The sequence below is a fragment of the Apaloderma vittatum genome, unplaced genomic scaffold (assembly GCF_000703405.1).
Source record: "Apaloderma vittatum isolate BGI_N311 unplaced genomic scaffold, ASM70340v1 scaffold2692, whole genome shotgun sequence".
NCBI lineage: Eukaryota > Metazoa > Chordata > Aves > Trogoniformes > Trogonidae > Apaloderma > Apaloderma vittatum.
Genome location: NW_009705148.1, coordinates 269219 through 290080, shown reverse-complemented (window position 1 = coordinate 290080; position 20862 = coordinate 269219). Strand labels below are relative to the sequence as shown.

Here is a 20862-nt window from a genome sequence, read left to right as displayed (position 1 = left end):
CTCTTAATTGATGTCATTCAGACCTCCTTAGCAGGCATTGTAACAGCAGAAATTTGGTCTCCCCAAGGTTCTTTGCTGTTTAAATTAAGACAATGCAGTTCCTCAATAAGTCTGAGAGCTGGAACTATTTTTCACTGAAATCTTGACTTGATAATGCCTCTGGGCTCAATCTAGCAAGGTGCTGAGTGTCTCAGCCCCCACTGAGTTCAGAGGTAGGTGAGGCACTCAGCCCCCTTGCATAATGAGGCTTTTTGTTCCAGCAGTTCATCTTACCCAGGAGGGTGTGTTTTCCTTATGGAGCCTGGGATGCAAAGGTATGTGGGTAAAATGTGACAACTGCCTGTAATTTCCTCTGCTCATTGTGGACTGTAGCATCACTTTTTCTGATTTACAAACTTGATAATAAAACTTTGTGATTTCTTTTTGAAACTTATATGCCAGATCTAGACCTCAGCAGATAAATCTGAAAGAAATATTAGTACCTGGAATTAAAACATAATCACAGTTTTGTTTAAAAGGAAAAAAAAATTCCCAATCTGCTCTGCACACTGGCTTGATGGTTACTAAGGGAGCCATTGTGGTTTATTATGTTGCTGACCTGCTAGTTAAAGAGGCCTTAAGATAAGAATTGACGTAGAGGATGTTTTGTAGCTTATTCTGTGTGAGTCTCTGAATTGTCTTTGACAGAACTAAATGCAATGCCTTTAAAAGTTGCACAGTGCATTTGAGATTGCATGATTAATGTGAGTGAGGGCTTTAAGACTTGAATCTTACTTTGCTATGGACTTGTTTGACCTGCCTGTCTAAATTTTTCTATCTACAGAATTAGTTAGATAAACATACTTAAAAGCTTAAATACTATTTTAAACATTTTAAAATCCATGAGTGAAAAATAAAGATCTGTGAAGCTACCATTTGAGAGCTTAAAATTCTTGTCTAAGTGTACACGTAGTCGCTATTACAGCTGTTACTGTAATACCTAGGAATCATGGATTAGTTGGGTTGGGTGCTTTAAAATACAAGCAATCAGTTTACAATAAACTTTTAAAAATTAATGTAAAAAGAAATAGAATGTGTTCATCAAAAGCCACAATAGCGTTTTTCTGTATTTTATTTCCTGAAGATACATAGAATTACTGGCAAGAAGATGGGCTTCAGTCATATGAAAGTATTGAATCTACCCCATTGTGTTATCTCAGTGGCTACCTCATCCCTTGTAAGATTTGGATGTGTAGGTTTGGAATAACTAAGAATGGTACAAAACAACCCTCTTATGAATATTTAGCATTACTCAAACAACAGGGAGGGAGAGATACGGCACTGAAAGTTTTCCACCTTCAGCATAGCTCCTTACTCTTACAAAGGCAAGCAGCAGTAGTGAAATCATAGGTTCTTTTTACCTGTCAATTCAAAGGAAAATAGATTGCTTGCTTGGGATGGATTACCATGTAGTGAGATTTTAATGAAAGTTTCTGACTCACTTGTATGTTTTTAAGATAGTGCCATAAACATTACCTCTAACATAGCCACTTGCAAAGTGCATTTTTTTGATTTAGCTCCTCTAAAATAAAAGTATAATGATTTCTTTATATACATGAGCAACACAAGCCAAAGTGTCTGTTAAAATAAGACATTCCATTGCTTTTATCTCTGTGCAGAAAAGATGGAAAATCAAATCTGTCAGTAAAAGCTGTTAACCATTTAACTACTGGAAGTTACCACATTAAAATCATGTTACATATCACTTCAATATTGTAATATGAGCTGATAGAGAACAGAGTAGTTTTATTTTCTTTTTCTGCAGCATAAAGCTTATCTTATATAGTCATTACCCCATATGTCATTTGCATACTTTTACTCACAGAAGTATGATATTTGTTGTTTCTTGTCCTATTCCAATAATTTACTGTCCCGGCAAAAACGGGCATGGAGATCTTGATACAGGGCTCCATGTAGCCCAAATGGTATTTTTTCCTTTGATCGGAATAGGCTTCAGATTAAGTCCATCGAGAAATTTCTCACTCTCATCTACTGAAGACATCTGAAGGGAAGAAGGATGTGACTTCAAAGGATTCTAGTGATGGGCAAATTGTTCTCTACATAAGTAGAGGCCAGCATATGGTCTTTTGACAGTCTATGAATTACCATAAAACATTGCATAGGACATGTTATTGGCCTATTTTCTTCAGGATTTTCTGAAATCTGTGTTCATCTTGTGCCTGTGAATTGGGATTTGTAGTTATGGTACTTCCTATTTTTTAATGGAAAATGAATATGCTAAGCAAAGTCTCTGAATACAGTCAAAGAGCCCAGTAAAAAATGACAGCTATAAACAGCATGATTTGAAGGTCATCTCCCCATCTTCCTTCTGTGAGAGACAATTAGATACACTTTTTAAAAATGCAGATGTCTGTCACTTTGCTTACAACATTTTGCTTTATTATAATTGAGCATGAAGGATTTGAGAATTTTGAGGGACTTTGTCCTTGCCTAAGAATTTTGCAATTTAAGTCAAGGTGTCAAAAATTTGTTGATGTTATCAAGTACCTTTCCTTTATAGCAAAAATGTTAGCACAGCAATTCCTGAGAAAGACAAACCTTCTTGGACAAAATAATAACAGTCTTGTAAACAAGTGTGTATATGATTGTTCTTGACATTTTAATTTGCCACCTGTTAAAAGCCCGTTTTCTTGACCTGAAAAGGCTGAATCTGAATAAATTTGAACATCTCATGGCAGCAGATTGCTAAAGCTGCTTATAAAATGGCCTAAATGATACTGGACGAGAGAAGGTATTTAATATACAATAGTCTTCAAATAACGAGCTGATATAGTTTTTGTGTTCATTTGAGAGCATGTTTCCAAACACATCTCTATATGCAGGTTCTCTTAATTTTTAATTTATTGTGGTTACTTAGCACAAACTTGCTCTTCGTTTGTTTTTAAAGGCAGTGCAAAACACGAGTGTATCACAATGCACCCACGTAAAAACCTACAGAATGCTCTTCACTGTGTACTTAATTAGCCAGCCCAATATTTATTAACTGTTCGTAGTATTTTTGATCTGTCCTATTTTCAAGAGGGATTATGGATAGCTATGCACTTTGGAAGTCCGAGAAGAAATATGAGATGTCAGTGAGGGAAGTGACTCTCAGAGTGTCCCATGAATATGGATGAATTGAAAAGCAACACAGTGATGGCCCTGGAGCCTAGCATTCTCTATCAGCTACTGCATAGACAAGAAGCAGAAATAATTCAAACCTTCACTACCTGCCATGGTTTCATATGGAAGTGATCAGACAGGCTCTCTGCTGCTTATGTGATGACTCTGCATTTGGCTAATACTTCAGTTGTCATGTAAATTTTAGAGTAAGCAAATATCAAGTCCCAACATGTGTTTGACTTCCAGAAGATAAGCTTAATTTAACAGTATTTCACTCCTTTACGGTAGGAAGATGTATTGTGATGGCAATGATGCTACATCATCTTTCACTAGCTCTGCTTCCTTGAGACTTCTGTCTTTGCCAGCTAACTCTTCCATATTGTAGAATTCACCCAGAAGCTGTGTTTCTGGTACAGGTAATCATTTTTGATTACTATGTGGCAATGTAATCTCTTGCTTAATTCTATGTTGAACAAAGCTAAAAGTGAAGATGTCTGTGTTGTCATTATTCACGTGGTTCTTGAGCCTGTATCGATTGTCTGTGTGTATGTTTCATTTTAAATCGATGGTTCTTTAAACATTCAGCAGAAAGTGTGATTTAAAGTCGAATTCATCTAGATACATTTAACAGTGCTTTAAAAAATTTATTACCAGTTGAACTGGTAGCAAAATGGCCCTACTGCTTATGATTTGGCTGGTATCCTGACTTTCTTGCTTTCCAGATTATTTTTGGATAGTTTGGCAAATCTGTACTTTCGGGCAGTTCAGCACATCTCCTCGTAATACAACATAAATTGAACTGTAAAAATTAATGGACTGGAATACATCAGGGCTTTAAAGACTTATGGCCAATTCTATATATTTTGTGCAATGAAAGAGGCTATCAGTCTCAGGTTTGTCATACGAAAACTCAACCTGAAGTTGAAAAGCTATTCAAGCTTTCGTGTAATGGCCATCTGTCTACACTAGAGAATGAACTGGCTTCTCCTGAAATGCAATACTTACAAGTAAATTCTGATTTAAGTCCCCTATTGTTGGGGCCCAGTGTTTCTCCTCTTGCTGGATGGTACTGCATTAAAGAGAAGAGAGAAAGAAAAAAGTTACTAGTTTAGTGAGCAATTCAGCAGAAGAGGATGAATGGTAGGGAGACCTTGATGAGTTTCTCAAGTAGTCAGCAAGTGCTTCTGCAGTTGACTTTGACCTACCTTTGTTCTGTAGGAGCCAAACTTTTTTGAGAAGCAGATGTCCTCTTCTTTCTTCTGCTCCACTGCTCGTTAAAAGTGCTAATGTGTCTATATTAAAGAATGTCATCTCACTGAGCCATAGCCTGCCCAAATGCCAAGTTGGCTCTGCTTGTGCTTTGAAAGTTTGTCAGCCTTATTTTTTTAACTTGGTGTTTTGGTGGTAGTATTTCCTTGGGCTGCATGATTCTCTAAAATTTCTACTATTGTCATTCTTTATTTGTACATCCAGAGCGTGCTAGCTGCCACTAACCTTTAACTTTTGCAAATCACTTTGACAGAACAAATGCTCAACCCGGTATCGCCATGCCATGCCTTGTCTCATTTCCTTATCTTGAAAACTGTGAAGGACATGAGAGTGAAGGAATTAACTACTTCATTTTGGGGATGATGACATCTTCTAGGACTTTTTCCTGCTGTATTTGATGGAAGTCCCATCTTGACTGTTTTCTTCCGAGTCTTTTGCTACACATATTATTGTCAGCAGTCCCTGCCATCTGCACCCAAAGGGAATTAAGTCAGCTTGATGTCAGTTATGTGAAAAATTGAGGAAAGAAAGAGATGGCCCCTGACCAAAGTCAGATGCCTGCCATCAGTTCCTCAAGATCTAAGTTGGCTGTCACAGTTACAAAGCTATTTTTTGGTTGTGTTTTTGTGTGTGTGTGGTGATTGTGGTTTTTCTTTTCGGTTGGGTTTTTGTTTGTTTGTTAACCAGAACACTTTCCAGGAGCGTAAATGCCAAAGACATAGGCAGAAGCATGATGTATTATGTTTCTACAACTGTATTAGAAACTTTTCTATTTTCTGTTGCTCTTGATGACTTTTTTGTACATTGACTTGGTCCGAAGATCTGAGTATTTCACAAGTGCAAAGGAATTCAGGTTGATTGCTTACTTTTGAGATAAATAATACTAAGAGGCATAATAGTTTACCACTACTGTTTAACAGGTATTGTTTTTAATCACTAGGACTACTGGAGCCAGGTTTCCATTAGATTCGATTAGATTAGATTAGAGCAGACTCACCTTGTAGTTATGCTAAGCTCATTGAACCTAAACTTTGACAGAGTGGAGGATCAACAGCAAGAACACAACAGACTTTAGGGCAACATTCCTAATATCTTCTGAATTCTGGGTGGCTTTAATGCCGTACGTCTTTTCTGTGAGGGTTTGAGCGCAGTGTGCACAGCTACCTGCCGCCTCTTGCAAGTGTTTGGGGCGCTCAGGTTTACTTTGCTGGGGGCTGTGACTGTGCTGATTGTCCAGGATTGAACTGAGCTGCATGAAAGAAACGTGACTAAGTGCTAATGCCATTTCTTGGGCAATAAATACAAAATCAGAAGGAAAAAAGGTATTTCCCCAAATGCCTGGGTCATCCTTTTCCTGTCTCTCCATTCTGTACTGGAAAACAGGGTGGAGGATGTCTTCATGTCCATCCTCCCTTGAAGATGGCCTGCTCCACTGTGACTTCCCAAGGATGCTCAGAGGAGGACATACACCCTGCACTATGCCCTGCAGTCCTAGAAACTCCTCTACCATGCCCAAGCAGTGCCAGGCCCCTGCCAGCCACTCTCCCTCCATGTCAGGACTAGAGGCAGCTGCCCAGTGAGCCACTGCCCTTGCATTGTGCCCTCTCCGAAGTACCCCCAGCATGGCCCTCTGGGGCATCTGCTGGGACTGAGGCCGGGGAAGTGACTGAAGCTTTCCAATGCGCGTGGCACTTGTGCAAGTGCCGTGAGCATTCACTGGCGTTTCTTCAGGGTAGGTGTTAATAGAATCACTCTTCTCTGTGGCAGCATTTAGAGTCACAAATGTTGCTGGAAACTCAAGCTCCCTCTCTGAAGCCGGCCAGCAGGCGCAGATGTTATGGTTGGAGAGGGGACTGGCAGTCGCACTGTGTGCGTCATCTCAAGAAACCAGCCTACAAATGCATTGGACTGTGTCTGATCTCTCTTCTAGCCAGTAGCTCACGCATATGCAGAGAGAAACGCAGAAACTTTCTTAAGAAGCATTTATGTTCCTTAGTCACATTTTATCAAATGCTTTCTCCAGCTATGTGAATTATTGACTGTGAAAAACATTCATCATGCAAAGCCCAATTTAAGCAATTATAGGTTCAACTGGATACAAAACCACACAGAAGACTACTCACAGATACTACAAAGGAAGGTTAGCAGTTTCATTCCAGATTTGTGCATTACTTGGGCTGTGGACCAAATTGTCTGAAAGTTATAATGGCATTTGCTTCAGTGTTACCATGGCACAGAGCAAGCTAGAGCCAGGAGTTTGCTTCAGCTGTTACAGAGAAGGGAGGGAGTCACCAAAAAAGTAGAAATGTTGCCTCCAGCTTACATGTTGAACAGACAAATTTAAACCAGGGGTACAGCAGGAACATCTTCATATCTAGTTTAATATCTAAATATATTTTGTATGTATTTTCTTTGGTATTCAGTGTACCTGCCTTGTACTAAGTATTATGGCTAGTATAAAACACTGCATATAAATTATGTAGTGTATCATAATACTAATGTATTCTGAGTTTATTAGTTCTCAGTCTATCCTCAGAGAAGCTGACAATGAATATTAAACAAAACTGCTGTCGCAAAAGCATTTCACATCATAGTCTTGGATAATTTGTAATATACTGAATATTTTGCATTTAATGCAAAGTCATTGGGTTGCATCTAGTAGCTTAAAAATGGGTTTTGAGCTGAGATAGCCAAGGCATTAAGTGACTATTGCAGTAAGTACATATGGGTATTTTTTTGTGTAAATTCTTTATTTGGTGCAATTCAGACATAAGTAATATTTATGAAAGTTACTTGTGTGATGAGCTGTTACTATGAGAGGAATTCTTTTCTTTGTCTTTATGGTCCATGGATTTGTCTCACTTTGAGGTTTTTTTGTGTAAATAATTCAAATTAATCTTTTCATTTTAATATGATCTAATCAGTATGTATCATGCATTTTAATGTAATAACAGTTTCTAATTATTTAGAACCATTATTAGTTTTCTGAAATTCAAGGGAATTAAATCAGGATGATTATAGTTCCCACTAGCATTGCCAAGGAACTTTTTTCAGTTCAACCCATTTTTTAAACTTTATTTTCTTAAGGTCTTTTCAAGCCTTGAAACTAAAACATAACTGATTTTCAACACTTTTTGTTTGCTTTTGAGAATTCTAGTAAACTGCTCTGGGTTTCTACCAGTCTGATTAAAAGGAATGGATTTTTACTTTTTCTAAACCAGGGTAGCCTGCTTTAAAGATTATGCACACACACACATGTGCCTGGTTTTCCTTTTTGTGGTTTTAAATTTTATGTTTGGTAAGGTAGAATGTAGGAGACTAAAGACCAGCAGTTTAGGTGAAGTTCAGTTAGTGAAGCGAAACACCATGAGATGTAAATCCTATTTATCTGCAAAGGCAGAATTTTTTCCAGTGGTAACTTAATTATCTCACCCAGTTGAATACCTTTACTCTGACCTGGAAATACTGTCCTCTGTATAAGAATACTATATAAACTCTGTATAGGAAGATTCTTCTGTTGAAAGAATCTTCATTCTGAAAAGGAAAATATTTTAGAATTGTAATTTTCCAAGAACCCTAATGAAGTTAAATCTTCACTTCTTTGTATCTGCATATGTACTTCTTAAAATTTCGGTTTTCGTTGTATAATGTTAGAATATTGTAAATGTAAAAAAAAATAGATGAGATGAAGAACATTTGTGAAACTGCTTTCCAGACTATCCAGCACAGGGAGACCAGTGACTGTGGAAGTCCATGAGCTGAAAATTCCTCGAGGCAGGGAAGTATTCTGGGGACACGTGTTTCTGCCCTTGGCACTGCCTCAGAACTGGCTGTAATTATTCCCTTGTAGAGACAGGGTGGAGCTGTAGTCCCAAGTGGTCTTTCCTACCTAGAACAGGAGGGCTCAGACCCACACTCAGAATATGTGAGTGTGAAGTCAAAATGCTGCGTGCTGGAGTTGCACAAGCAGGTGGATTTTTATCAAGTTGATTTTGCAGGAGAAAAGGCTAAACCTGAAGACAGGTTGTAATGGATGGACCTTTCGAGTGACCCTGAGGAGGCAAACTTTGTGCATTCATTCGAAGTGGAGGGCTTGAATGGTTGATAACATATTTAGGAATTAGGAGAGTCTGTAAGATCTGACTAGAGAAAAAAAAAAAGAAAGAAATTATTTGTTAGGGACTTAACAGGATTTATCTGTGCTACTGTACAGCTGAAAAAAAAGAATATGCACCTATGTTATATAGCCTAGGATCCCTCTGGTTTGTCTTGGAAAGCTGGGGAATTGAGCAGAGGTGTGAAGGCAATGTGTGTAAGCGAGTTAAACCACCAGGATGCGTCTCCCATTGGGGCTGTAGTTGCCTTAGATCACTGTAACTGAATACTTTGATAAGGATTAGACTACAAGAATTTAGGACAACCAAATAAGATCTATATGAATGACTTAACATACTTGTAAATCAGCACTGGATTAACAAAATAAGTTTGTTTCCCCTCACTTAAGTCCTTCTGTAGAAAACCCTTTGGAGGTCCTATGCTCAGACTTCAATCCCAGAAGGATGCTCCTTGGTTTCCATGTACGTAGCAGAGTTCATACTGTCCCAGGACAATATTTTAATACCAGTTTGCTTAATGTATTTGGATGTGGTTAGAATTGAAATGTAGTCTCTCAATTCATCAGAACTGTTTTTCATTTGTAACAGCCTAGAGCTTTGGGGATTTCAGAAGAATTTGCTTTAGCTTTCTTTTTCATTAGAATTTATTCACAGCTGAGGGAAATTCCAACAACAGCCAGAAGCAGCATCATATAAATGAATGGGTTGATCCCACTCCATGACCTGGCGCAGCTTTAAGGCAAACTTGTTAAATCCTGGCAATACAGGTGTGCCTCTTGCTCCTGATTTTCCAATTTAATAATGAGAAATTTTGAGGTCATAATTTACAAATGCAAAACACTGATTAGCTGCTTTAATTAAATTAATAATACGTTAATATGCTTTGTATGTTTTTTTGTAGAAAGACTCGGATTATTTCATTGCTTAAGGAAACATGAAAGTGTGGTGTTTTTTTTTAAAGATAGTGCTGTGTGCATGTGCTAGGAATGTGAATCTTTGAGGTGAGGCTGGCAGATTTGCCAGGCTCTGTGAGAGGTCTGGTGACTGCTTTGGATTTGACCCCTGCCAGCTGCTCCTTTGCCTCTGCTTTTTGGCACTGTGATTCTATTGAACCGCACGACTGTGGATACGCCTTCTCCCAGCTAGTCTACCATGGATCTGCATTTAACTGACAGCGATCCTCCTGTCTGGAAAGTTTTCCAGGTGAATCAGAGAGTTTCCACATTTGTTCAGGATGCCTGGCAGCCCAACTGGAGCTATCAGGCAACAATATCTGAACAGACATGGGGAAATCCCAGGCATTTCTATGCTGTGCGTGCCTAAGGTTTCAACCAACAGACTTCTGATTTCCTTCTGGAGGACTTCATCTGTGAACCCTTCCCTCTTACAGCCCAAAAGTTCATAGGGCTTGGATCAAAGCTGTGAAAGATGCTTGCAGTAAGGGCTTATTGGGTTTAGACAGTGTGCAGGGTAGAGTGGGAAACTTATTTGTACTGTTAAAAATCATCTTCAGAATGTCAGTGTGCTAACACACTCGATTCTGCAAGAATGTAAATTTTTATTTATTCATGCGGTTTGTTCTTGTGTTAGTGAAGTGCCAAGTAGGGTGGTCTGGCTTTAAATCTTCATCAACATTTTAGGAATTATTTAGTTTACATTACTTAGAGACATTCCATATATATGAAAACTGAAAAGATGATGCCAGCTACAGTTCTTTCAGTACTCCTCTGCACCTTCTCGTGGTTTTTCAAAAGCTGCATAGCATCAACTCAGCTGCTCTTACATGGCAATCCATTAGACTTTTAACATCACTGAGCATTTTTACACCCTATTCATTCTCAGAAAAAGCTACTTTGCTGATAGCATCCTGTTTTTCAACGTAGACGAGGCTGAAGTAATTTCATTGCGTAACCTATCACTTAATGGCTACAATTAGCTGTATGAAATTTCCCACAATGGCTGGAGTTAAAGTTCTAATGATTTTGCTCTTGGCAAAATGCACACTTTCCCCCTAAGATTCCATAACTGATTATTAAAAACCTAAGCCATCATTTAGACTTCTCTGCTCGTGTCTATCATAAAGAAAAATAACATTACGTATGTTTACTGCTGTCACCTGCTTCCTTCCCACAATACATGTGTTCTGCAGGATATTAAAAAATCTATGATGCACAAGTGAGTTGTAACAAGAAAAGCAATTACATCTCTATCTTTATTCAGAGCACATAAGGTATTGGGCTGTTCAGACAAGGATATGACATTTTCAGGCAGGCAGTGTTATTGTTCCACACACTGTGCAGTTTAGGATTTTTAATAAGAGCTTTCTCTTGAAAGCCTTTCTAAAATATTTCTACATCTGTTCAACTGAGCATTCATGTGTGAAGGCACAATGCAGGTGAAGAACGGGGTTATCCAGAGCAGTTACTGCTCCTGCCTGTGTAAAAGAGAAGCTCTTTGCTTTTGGGACTGTTGCTTGCATGGTCCTGTTCAGAGGTCAAGCCAGTGGTGGGGCTCTTAGTGCAGGGAGAGTTTCTTTGTTAATGAGGTGTGTTTAGATCCTGATCATCCAACCATCATTCACCGCTTGAAAGTGTTAGGAATAGAGGAGTGTATGTATAGGAAAACAATCTAAATATATTTTGCATGTACGTACATGCTTCTCTGGGGGGTATCTATGGCACATGGGAACACCAACGGCTCACAGTAGGTGCAGAACCTCTAGCTATTGAACCTCCTGTGAATTCATACCGTTCAAATGCAGCTCCCCCAAAAGGAGCAATGGTGGTGGAGGGGATGCTGAGTAATCCAGCTCTTTGGACTGGGGAACGCATAAGCCAGAAAATGACTCTGAAATCATCTCTGGGTTGTGCTGACTGTCTCCAGTCTTAACATAGGTCCTTTCAGGAGCAGAGAGGGAGGCTGGAGAGCTGTGAATGTCATTTTTCCGTTATAAGGTGTTTTCACCATTTCTGGAGCTGTCTCTGCTGTCACCTCTCCAAGGTCATGTAGGTGTTTTGTGGCACTTGGCCACATGAGGATATGTGGTTTTCCATGTCAGGACACCTGACTGTCCCAGTCTGGTACCATTGCATAATTTTCTTCTGTGGTGTTCCTCTCTGCATCCTGTGGCAGGGCCAGGTCTTTCTAGGGTCAAGTCCTGGGACCTGAGAAAGCAAACAGAAGAGCTGCATTTCAGATCTGTATTTTCTAACTGACAGTTTATTAGTTATCTCAACTAACTTTTTTTGAGGGCTGATATTTTATCTGCAGAAAAATGTAACTGTCCATCACAAACTGTTTGCTAATTCAGGTAAGCAAATAGTTCTAACAAGTAACAAAGCAGATAAAAATATATTAGAAGTCTGAAAAGAATTACATATTTCTTAAATGAAGCATCCCAACTTCTTGTGAGAGGGCGCAAACATAAAATTCCTTATGAGATCAACACACAAAGTAACTAACGAATCTGTATCAAAAAAAGTTTAGGTACAGAAGTCTCTTTTGCAGTAGTGTCTCGGGAATATGATTTGCTATACATGGTTGCACTATCCAAAGATGCTGTTTGTAGCACACAGTGCCTATCCTGTATACAGGCATTTTCTCAGAAACTGGTGTGATGTTCCATAACAAGATAAACCATATGACATTTCATAAACTTCAAACCAGAATGTGTTTGCCTGTGAATGTTAGCAAAACAGTTAGAGAGCAGTAGTAATAGTCCGTCCTTCCATCTTTGCTTCAGTTGGATTCTCAGCCGAGGCACAACCAGATACTGCCCTCGCAGTTTCAGATTTCTTCTCTTCCTTGCTGAACACACCACTGAAGGCGTACATGAAAATATTTTTTATAATACATTTGAGAGACTACAACTTTTATCTTTGTCGTATTTACTTCGCTTAGTTTTTAAATCTTTGCTACATAGCATATATTAGCTTTTACTTTTAAAATCATACCTTCTCTCTGTTGTTGTTCTCTCTATGTTTAGACTTCTTACTATATATATATGTCAGCTTTCTTTACGGTCTTCAAACTTAACAGGAGTTGTATAGCTTTCCAGATACTGAAGAAATCTCTAAATTATGACAATACTTGGCCTAGTCCAGTGTAACATGGAAACATCTACATTTTAAGTGGCCTAGCATTTTGACTTGAAAAACTTTCTTTTGCAAGATACAAATGGAGGTTCTGCAGGATAGTGCAAATGTATTTTGGTAAAATTTGCATAAGGTTTGTTTTCAGTGGGCAGAGGAGACTGAATAAAGGGCTCTGTGGAAAATACACTTGTTGACAAACATCAAGAGAGTATTTTCAAATCATTGTTGAAAAGACTTTTCCAATTATTATAATATTCGTTTGTATAGCTGTAAGAAACCAGTGGGAACAATTCTCAAGTGTTCTTTGAATCTCCTAATGACTGGCAGAGACATTTTGAAATATTTTACTGTTGTAGCTATGATGCATCAGCCTAACAGTCTAACATGAAAGCCAGAGGTTTTTATATATGTTTGGGTCAGTGCAGGTTAAGCTGTCAGAGTCTGCTTTTGAACTATATCATTAGTTATAGAACCAAGTGTTACTGAGCGTTGACTAAAATTGCCTTTAGATGTTAAATTAATAGCAAAAGCTAAAGTTGCTAGTTTATCATGCAGACATTAATGGCTTGGTGGGATCATATTTAAAAATATATGCGTATCTAAAAAAATGCTTCTGTGCTTTTAATGGAATTTTCCAAGGAGATTGTAGAGATCGGACTGTGTTGCTCCCCAAAAGGTGCAGGTGCGGAGAGGGAAACAAAGCCTGAAACTAAACAAAACTTGCCTGAATTGTGGTGTTATATATAAGCATTGACTTAAGTAGGGTATAGTATGGAAAAAAATAGCCTTTATGTATATTTTGCCCTTTACAGATGAATAAATTAAATGCCTTACTGCAAGCAGATTTTAGTTGCTCTTAGGATAAAAAAAGGGGAAAATGAAGTCCAACATCTGCTTGATGTATTCAGCCAAGAACTTGCCTTTAAAGCACAATTGCAGGAAAAAGCCCAAGTGCTAAGGTCAGCGAGCAGAAGAGGCATCACCTCCCAGTAGATGTGTAGGTGTACTGGTATTTTAAGAACATGTAAATCTTTATGTGAGGTCTCTTTGTTTTTACCAGATACCAAGATTTTTGAAATGAAGAAATTGTGTTACGTTTTTCCACTGCAGCTCCCATTGTTTGATTCTGCATTCTCGATGTGGCTGAGGGACCCTCTTTTTGCATGGTGGCAGGGCTGGGAGAAGAGCTCTCCCTGACCTCCCAGGGCACCCTTGGTGTCCATGTTCCCACTGTTCAAAATGAGGCAAGAAAAATAGTCTTGGCCATTAGCATAAAACACTGTGGAATTCCCTTTTCAACCCAAACCTTGTTATTGGCTGCTCTTCATTAAGGCCAGGGTGTTCTGGTCTTCAGCGGGTGACTCTCCTAGCTGCGGGGCGGGCAGGAGGGTGGCAGAGCAGAGTGAAGGTGCTCACTGCTGGCTGGTGTCCCTTCCAAACGCCTAGTGAGAGCCCACCCGCAGCGCAGCGGTGCAGCTCAGCGTGCTGGTGGGAAACACCCATTCACGGAGGCGTTTTGCCAGTTTAAAAGGCTGTCCTTGAGCAGAGCTGTGTAGTGATGAAAGCTGTTTGAGGGCATTTCAGTTTGTTTCTGTATTGCGTTTAAGGCATCTCGTGGCTTCAAAAGCGCAGCGTGAGCGTAAACTATGAGTAACTAACTTTCTTTCTCTCCCCGTAAAGTCACAGCAATTGGTGAAAGCAGTGGGGTTCTAATGCTCTTGTCAGCTGGTGTTGCTCATAAAACAGTGCTGCTGTTCAACTCTGTCTGGCCTTGAGCAACAGTTGTTCAGGTCCTCCCGGTGCTGCAGTTACCCGAATCTCGCAGGGCGCGCTGCTGCGCGCTGCCGCGCATGGCTGCCGGCCCCCAGGGGCACTCGCCCCTTTGATATGGGAAAGCCCTATGGATCTGGGGGTGGATTTTCAGGCAGCTGCTCTACAATCCCCAAGAGCTGAATTAGAGGAGTCTGCTTTCCATCTCTCCAGGCTTTCTAATGCTTGTGGAAAAACAAACTTCTATCAGGTGCTGATTTTACTGCTTTATGACTTGGTGTACGGCCTCTCTCTACCACGATGATGTCTCTAAGTTCAGCATTACGCACATTTTTGTACAGAACAATACAAGAAGATCACCAAGAACATCAAGAAAAGATCATAGTCTGATGGTGGTATGACTATGGTGACCTTATATATCTACTAAGTACCAGATGCAGTTTGAATCTCCTCTTGGCTCAGTAATGACAAGTAGTGACAATTTTAACATTCAGTCCACCCTTTAACTTTAATGCTGCATTCACAATTTAGCAAACTGCTGGTGTTGTAAAGAGAATACAGTAAGAAAGCGATGGCAACCTCAGAGCAATGAGGAGACCAAAATAACTATTAATATAAAATTGCCTTATAAGAATAATTTATGAATTTAATTTAGCTTTTCTTAATTTTTAATTTCCTAACAAGAAACTAGTCTATACATGTTTAATAAAGGTCTATTTCTTATAAATCATGTAGCTGTATTTATTTTAGGATGTCACAAGAACTTGATTTTAAAACAGAACTGTCTCTTCATAAAAATACGATATTGATTATCTGTGTAAATATTTTGTCTTTGGGGAAGAATCCAGACAGGTGGGTTTTAGGATTGAAAAAATGCTGTAAGAACATGGCCTGAAATCTGCAATAAGAAGACTCATCTGTGGATGAGTTGGAAATTTAATTTGCAAGTGAAAAAAAATGAATGGTTTTCAAGCCTATACCACAATTATTCATACTGAACTTAAAACCAAACTAACCCTGAACAATTCTGGGCACTAAACCCTAGAGCTTGCATTTTCACCAAATCTGAATCAGAATCCGGCTCAAAAAATTTGTTACCTAAGACTTCTAGCTCAAGTCTTGTTAATAGATAGAAGAGTAGAAGAATCAACAAACCTCATGATCAGTGCCTTGGGAGACCTTTCTTCACGTAGCCCTCATAGGAACATAAATTAGTAAGAAAGGTCATTTAAATGTATTAGCTGATATAAAAAATGAAGGCTGGAAGAGTGACTAATAGAGATGCTGAGAAAAAAATCTAGAAGCTACAAGTAAAGGGGCTATTTCCCTACTTTGTAATGGCATACTTTGCCTGATGTAATGGGGACACATTATAGATATGAACCGTGCCCTAGGGAACCACTCCAAAGCTTACTGAGGTATGGCCACTGTTTTGACTTTACGTGGCTTAGGGTATGCCCTATGTATCATGCCCAACTAATTGCTATTTTTGTAATTTGCTCAGTGTTCTTTGTTAGTGACAAAGACAGTTATTGAAGTTTTACTGTGGTGCTGATGCTGACATTTCAGCTGTGAGGAAATTGCTGCACTCAGATTAGTGTTGCCTTAAGAATCACAAAGCACTCGACAGAGAATGTCAGAACAGTAAGATGCAGGCTGATAGCGTAGCGTTGTTGTTTGAGATGGTTTCAAATATTGGAATTTTCTAGAGCAAGGGCTATTGCGTATGTGGGTGCCCACAAATGCGTATGTGAGTGCACCCATGGGTGATTGCAAAGTGACGTTTGTGCATGAATTAGACGATCTCCACATTTAACCAAGCGTATGGCACAAAATTTCCAGGAAGGCAAATTGTGTCACAAAGTATGATCCTGCTTCAGAGCACTGACACCTGGTCTGCATCCCACTGGGGGAGAACCCCTTGGAAATTGCATTAATGGACTGAACAAGAGTCAGAAATAATATCATTTATTACAGCAAGAACTGGGTAATGGTATCTCCCTGACTTCCTGCTGTCACTCTATTTACTCTAGCCTGTTGATGCCTAAGTGGTGATCACTTGAGGCAATACATTAAGACTTGAACAATATATTATACAATTAGGTTAGCAAACACAAGCAATGGTATTTCTCCCTGTTAGTAATTACAAATCAATTATATATTTTAAAAAATGATAACTCGCATGTTGTTTTTGTGAGGCAAATATTCTCAGAAAGATGTAAGATCTTTAGGGCCAAGCACTAGAACATGTGCAGTGGTTAGCAACAAAAAATGTTTTAACCCTGAAGCAATCCTTCTGTGAAAAATAGATTAAATTAAGGTCAGCTGGAGCAAACTGCTGCTAAACATGGTTAGTGTAAAAGAGCATCTTCAAGGAAGGGAGCTAATGGGACTGAATTTTTGTTTCTAATGAACTGAAGATGTAGACTCTGATGCAACATTTTGTAGTTTGTTTATTGTACTGTAGGGGTTTTTCTTCAATTCTATGAGAAGCGTTGCAAGTATGAAATAAGCTGTTCTATAATAAACTAGTGACTGCATGAGCCTGATTTCCACAAGTCAGTATTTCTGTTTCAAGTAACGGTTTAGTTGTTTGTAAGAAGGAAGAGCTCTGAAATTATTTAGCACCATATGTAGGCTGATAGAATTAATTCTCAAATAATCATAGTAAATACATTCTCTGGTGTTGCATATGTAACCGTAGCAATGGAGAGATGAGAAAGGATGAATAGTCCCCCTGAAAAATAGATGCCGTTTATTGTAAAACCATTGCATGAGAGATGCCCGAAACGTGCTGAAGGGGCTTCCAGCTTGTAGACCATGGCTGAGGAGGTGTGTGACACTGGACCAAACCTCCACTCAGCAGAGCTGCCTTGTGATCTGAATCAGAGCGATATTTGATATGTTCCTGATGATTTCCTACCTCTTAACAGATATAAAAGTTCCATTTCACCTATGTTTAAATTTTTGTTTTTACTTTCAAGTGTTTGAATTAGCTACTGTGACTCAGTGTCTCACTTCTTCTTTCAGTTTTTTTGTTGATGCTCTTTTGTTACGTTTCTTGAAGGAAGTGTGGACAGGCTGGTTATACATGGTAGCATTTTATTGCAATTACCCTGAGAGTGTGCTAGTAATTAATAAAAATGTTGAGTTTCTACTGGAATTTAAATGAACATGGACAATGTGTTTTAAAAACAAACAAGCACCAACCAAACAAAACATGTACACCAACTTAATTTTTATATGCAAATATCGTGCTTGCAGGTGCAGATGGGATAACTGTGCATAGGAATAATCACAAGTCATTTGCATGTATAATTTGTATATACAGTAATGGCATATGCATATCTACTGGTGCAAAAACTTCTTTGGAATCCAGATAATTACTTTTGCATTGGTTAATACCTGGAAGCATTTTCTTTTTTACAGTGTGTCTTTGCCCTAAAGTGTCTTACAATAACATAATGTATGATTGCATATGTGATCTTTCATAAACAGAACAGGGAAAGGGTATGGCTGAAAATCTCCTACATACTGCAAACAGTTCCTTTCATTTTCAGAAAAAGGAAACTATATAAGAGGAAAGCACCATTGCCAATTTGTCTCCTGCTTTTCCTTGGGAAGTGAAGGCAAATAGGGAAGAGCAAGAAGCTCTGAAATGTAAGAGGAGGGAAACACAGGCTGGTGGGGAAAGTGGCCCTCAGTGAAAGAGCATCCCATTTCACGATGTGAGCTGCTGTTATTGCAGCTTCATGGCATTTCCCATCAAATGTAACAGGCAGTTCTAAGTTTGAGAATGGAGGAAAGTAAAAATGGTTAGAAAGTGAGTGTAGTGGGCGATTACTGTAGAGCTTGCTGTCACTTTTAGTTCTAGTGAAGCCTAAATATTGTATTATTGTCTGTTCTGTTGACAGCACCTGCAAAAGCAAACTAAAAGAAGGCCTTCACTTTTACATTGACATTGAAGTATAATCTGTATTAATTTCCTATGTTTTGCTTCAAAGAATGGATATAAAACTGTACCTTCATATTCAGCTTTCAACTGCATGGTTATTGTCTAGTGATTAGAGTTTGAGATTAAAATCTGTCAAAAATGCACCAAAGTGCTGCTGTGGCTCCTGTTACATCTATGCAAAAGAAAGTGAGTCTTTTGGTCATTTCTGCTGATCAGTAATTTCAGATCTGTTTTCTGTGTGTGTCTGAGAGAGAGAGAGTTGAAAGCAAATATCTTCTTTAATACCTGATAACATTATGTGTTAGAATATGATATATTAAGTGGGGCTTATACTGAATAGGTTTATTGTCATAATTTCTGCTACATGGTAACCTTATGAATTCTAGCTCTTTTCTAGTTGGGGTTAAAATTCTAGTGTAACTAAATAGCGTTTAGAATAAACTGTGATGGTCTGATGCAAAACTTTTGGAATGAAGTTAGCAACACAGCAGCTGGCCAGTCAGAGCCGAGCTGGGAACAGTGAGCAGCATAATACCTTTGAAACCAGCTGGGGATATGCATTGAGAGCAGCAGAGGATTTTTTGTCCATAAAAGTGAAATAGCAGGAGCCTGGGTATAGTTGCTCAGAATTTTGTTTAAAATAAGATCCTTGCAAAAGCACAGTGTTTCCACGCTTGTTGTTACTTTAAATATTTTTTTTTTACACTCATTTTTAATTGCATAGAAGATTTCCTTTGGGTACCGTGGTTGTGAAAGATTATTTATGCAGCTGATGTCCATAATCAGTAGTTAATACCTTTAATGTGCTTTTTTTGACGTGCACATCTTTTATTAAAATGGAATCTTTCATGTGGCAGGTGTTGTGGACAGTAGGAAGAATCTATCAGACAGAGATTTGAATCTTAGTGGGGAAACCTTCCCCAACAGTTAGACTTGGCTTTTTCAAGGGCCTTAGAATATCTTTCAGTCCCATGTGTTGTGTGTGCTGTTGCCTTTTAAAGAGTGTTTATCTTTCAATTGTCTTAGGAGAATCTGGTGAGTTCTGGGCCCATCAATGCTTACGCTTGGCTTTAAATGTGGGCAAGTTCATGGTTTAGAACAAACTGAGAAAGGGCTCTTTATGTGATTCCATGTCTTTATCTCTCTGTATTATTAGGTTTTTGTGCCTACTACAGTTTATTGACTACATAAAATACAAAATCTGGTAAACTTTATGGTCTAGCATAAAGTCAGTATGTCAGATACGTGAAATGAAAGCAGCTGATTTCTGTAGGAATTCAGAATGTACAATGAGAGGGCTAACAGATCTGAAGGAGCTGAATTCACTTTAACTGATCTTTCCCTTAGAGTATGGAAAAAGCTAGGAAGTTTGACATTATGAGGAATTTCATTATAATTCGCAATTTCTGTGACAGTTGACTCACAAGCTCCCATTATGATCTTGCTGTGCGAGCTGAAGTTTCTGTAGCGAAGAGCTCAGGCGGTTGGAGCAGGGTAGGGCGTGAAGTGACACGATGCTTGCGTATTCAGGTCGTATATGTGCAGTATTTTTGCAACCTGTATTCTGTGCACTTGACATTCTATATTGGTGGATTCCATTCCTTAATAAGTTACTCATCATTTATGGTCAAGTGTCCTCCAGAGTTTACTCAGGAAGCATAGCAGACATCAAAAATAAGCCAGCTGGACACTTTGGCCATTCATCTTTTCCTGTGTGTCTTCAGCTGAGCAGAAGTGATGACTTGACCACAAAATAAAACATCAGTTTTTATTTATGTTAGTCTCAGAGGTAAGAAGCCATCTCTGCCAGCATCTTGGTAGAACAGAACCCTTATTTTTCAGATACACGAATGAGTCTCTTGGGATAGTGTGCATGAGGAAAAGGAAGGACTGTGAGCAAACCTAACATGCTCCCAGCATTGTCAGTTTGGTGGAGAACCCCTACCTGGGGCTCTGGCACAACAAAGCACAGTAAGATTAGAGAAGTACATACAGGGAGCTTAAACTAACATGCAGCAGAAAGCTGATTATGGGCTTTGTTGATTAATTGGATTCAAATCAAAATGTCTTGGAGGCTAGAAAACCTGCTGCATTTAGTAGTATGGATTACACTGAAGATTATTCCTAGTAGTAATGTATGTAGTCTGGATCTGTGATATGAATGCCCACTTTGTCACTTCTAGAGAAATGACAAGTAACTCTGGGAAGAGTAGTTATCTATCTGCTCAGTCTGACAGGAACAAGAATAAAAGTTGGTGTGTTTTGGTTGGTTGGTTGTTTCTTTCCAGCTGAATATGTGATGTACAAAAGTCAAACCCAGAGCTGAGTAAGGAAACGCGCACCACTTATATCGCGTACTTACCTGATGAGTGACCTTAATGTCAGAGTAAAAGATAAGTTATTGAAATGACATCAACAGAATTGCTCTAAACTAAGAGCTGCATAATCAGCAGAATTTGCTCTTTCATCTCGCTAAGGTTTTATGTAGTTTTCAAAT

The 20862-nt window shown here is 38.8% G+C and overlaps 1 protein-coding gene across 1 annotated transcript in view; it reads right to left on the bottom strand.

Annotated features, from left to right (window-relative positions):
- The window catches only part of LOC104270809 (cadherin-5-like), a gene marked incomplete at its 3' end in the record, with an annotated part of 106729 nt that extends 92237 nt beyond the window's left edge, over positions 1-14492 (bottom strand). Inside the window, exons 1-4 of the mRNA XM_009865280.1 lie at positions 14453-14492; positions 5502-6189; positions 4168-4231; positions 1908-2041 (exon numbers count right to left, since the gene is read on the bottom strand). Coding sequence (XP_009863582.1) covers positions 1908-2041; positions 4168-4231; positions 5502-6189; positions 14453-14492 — 926 coding nt within the window. The remainder of the gene's footprint in view (positions 1-1907; positions 2042-4167; positions 4232-5501; positions 6190-14452) is intronic.
- Between the last annotated feature and the right edge of the window lie 6370 nt (positions 14493-20862).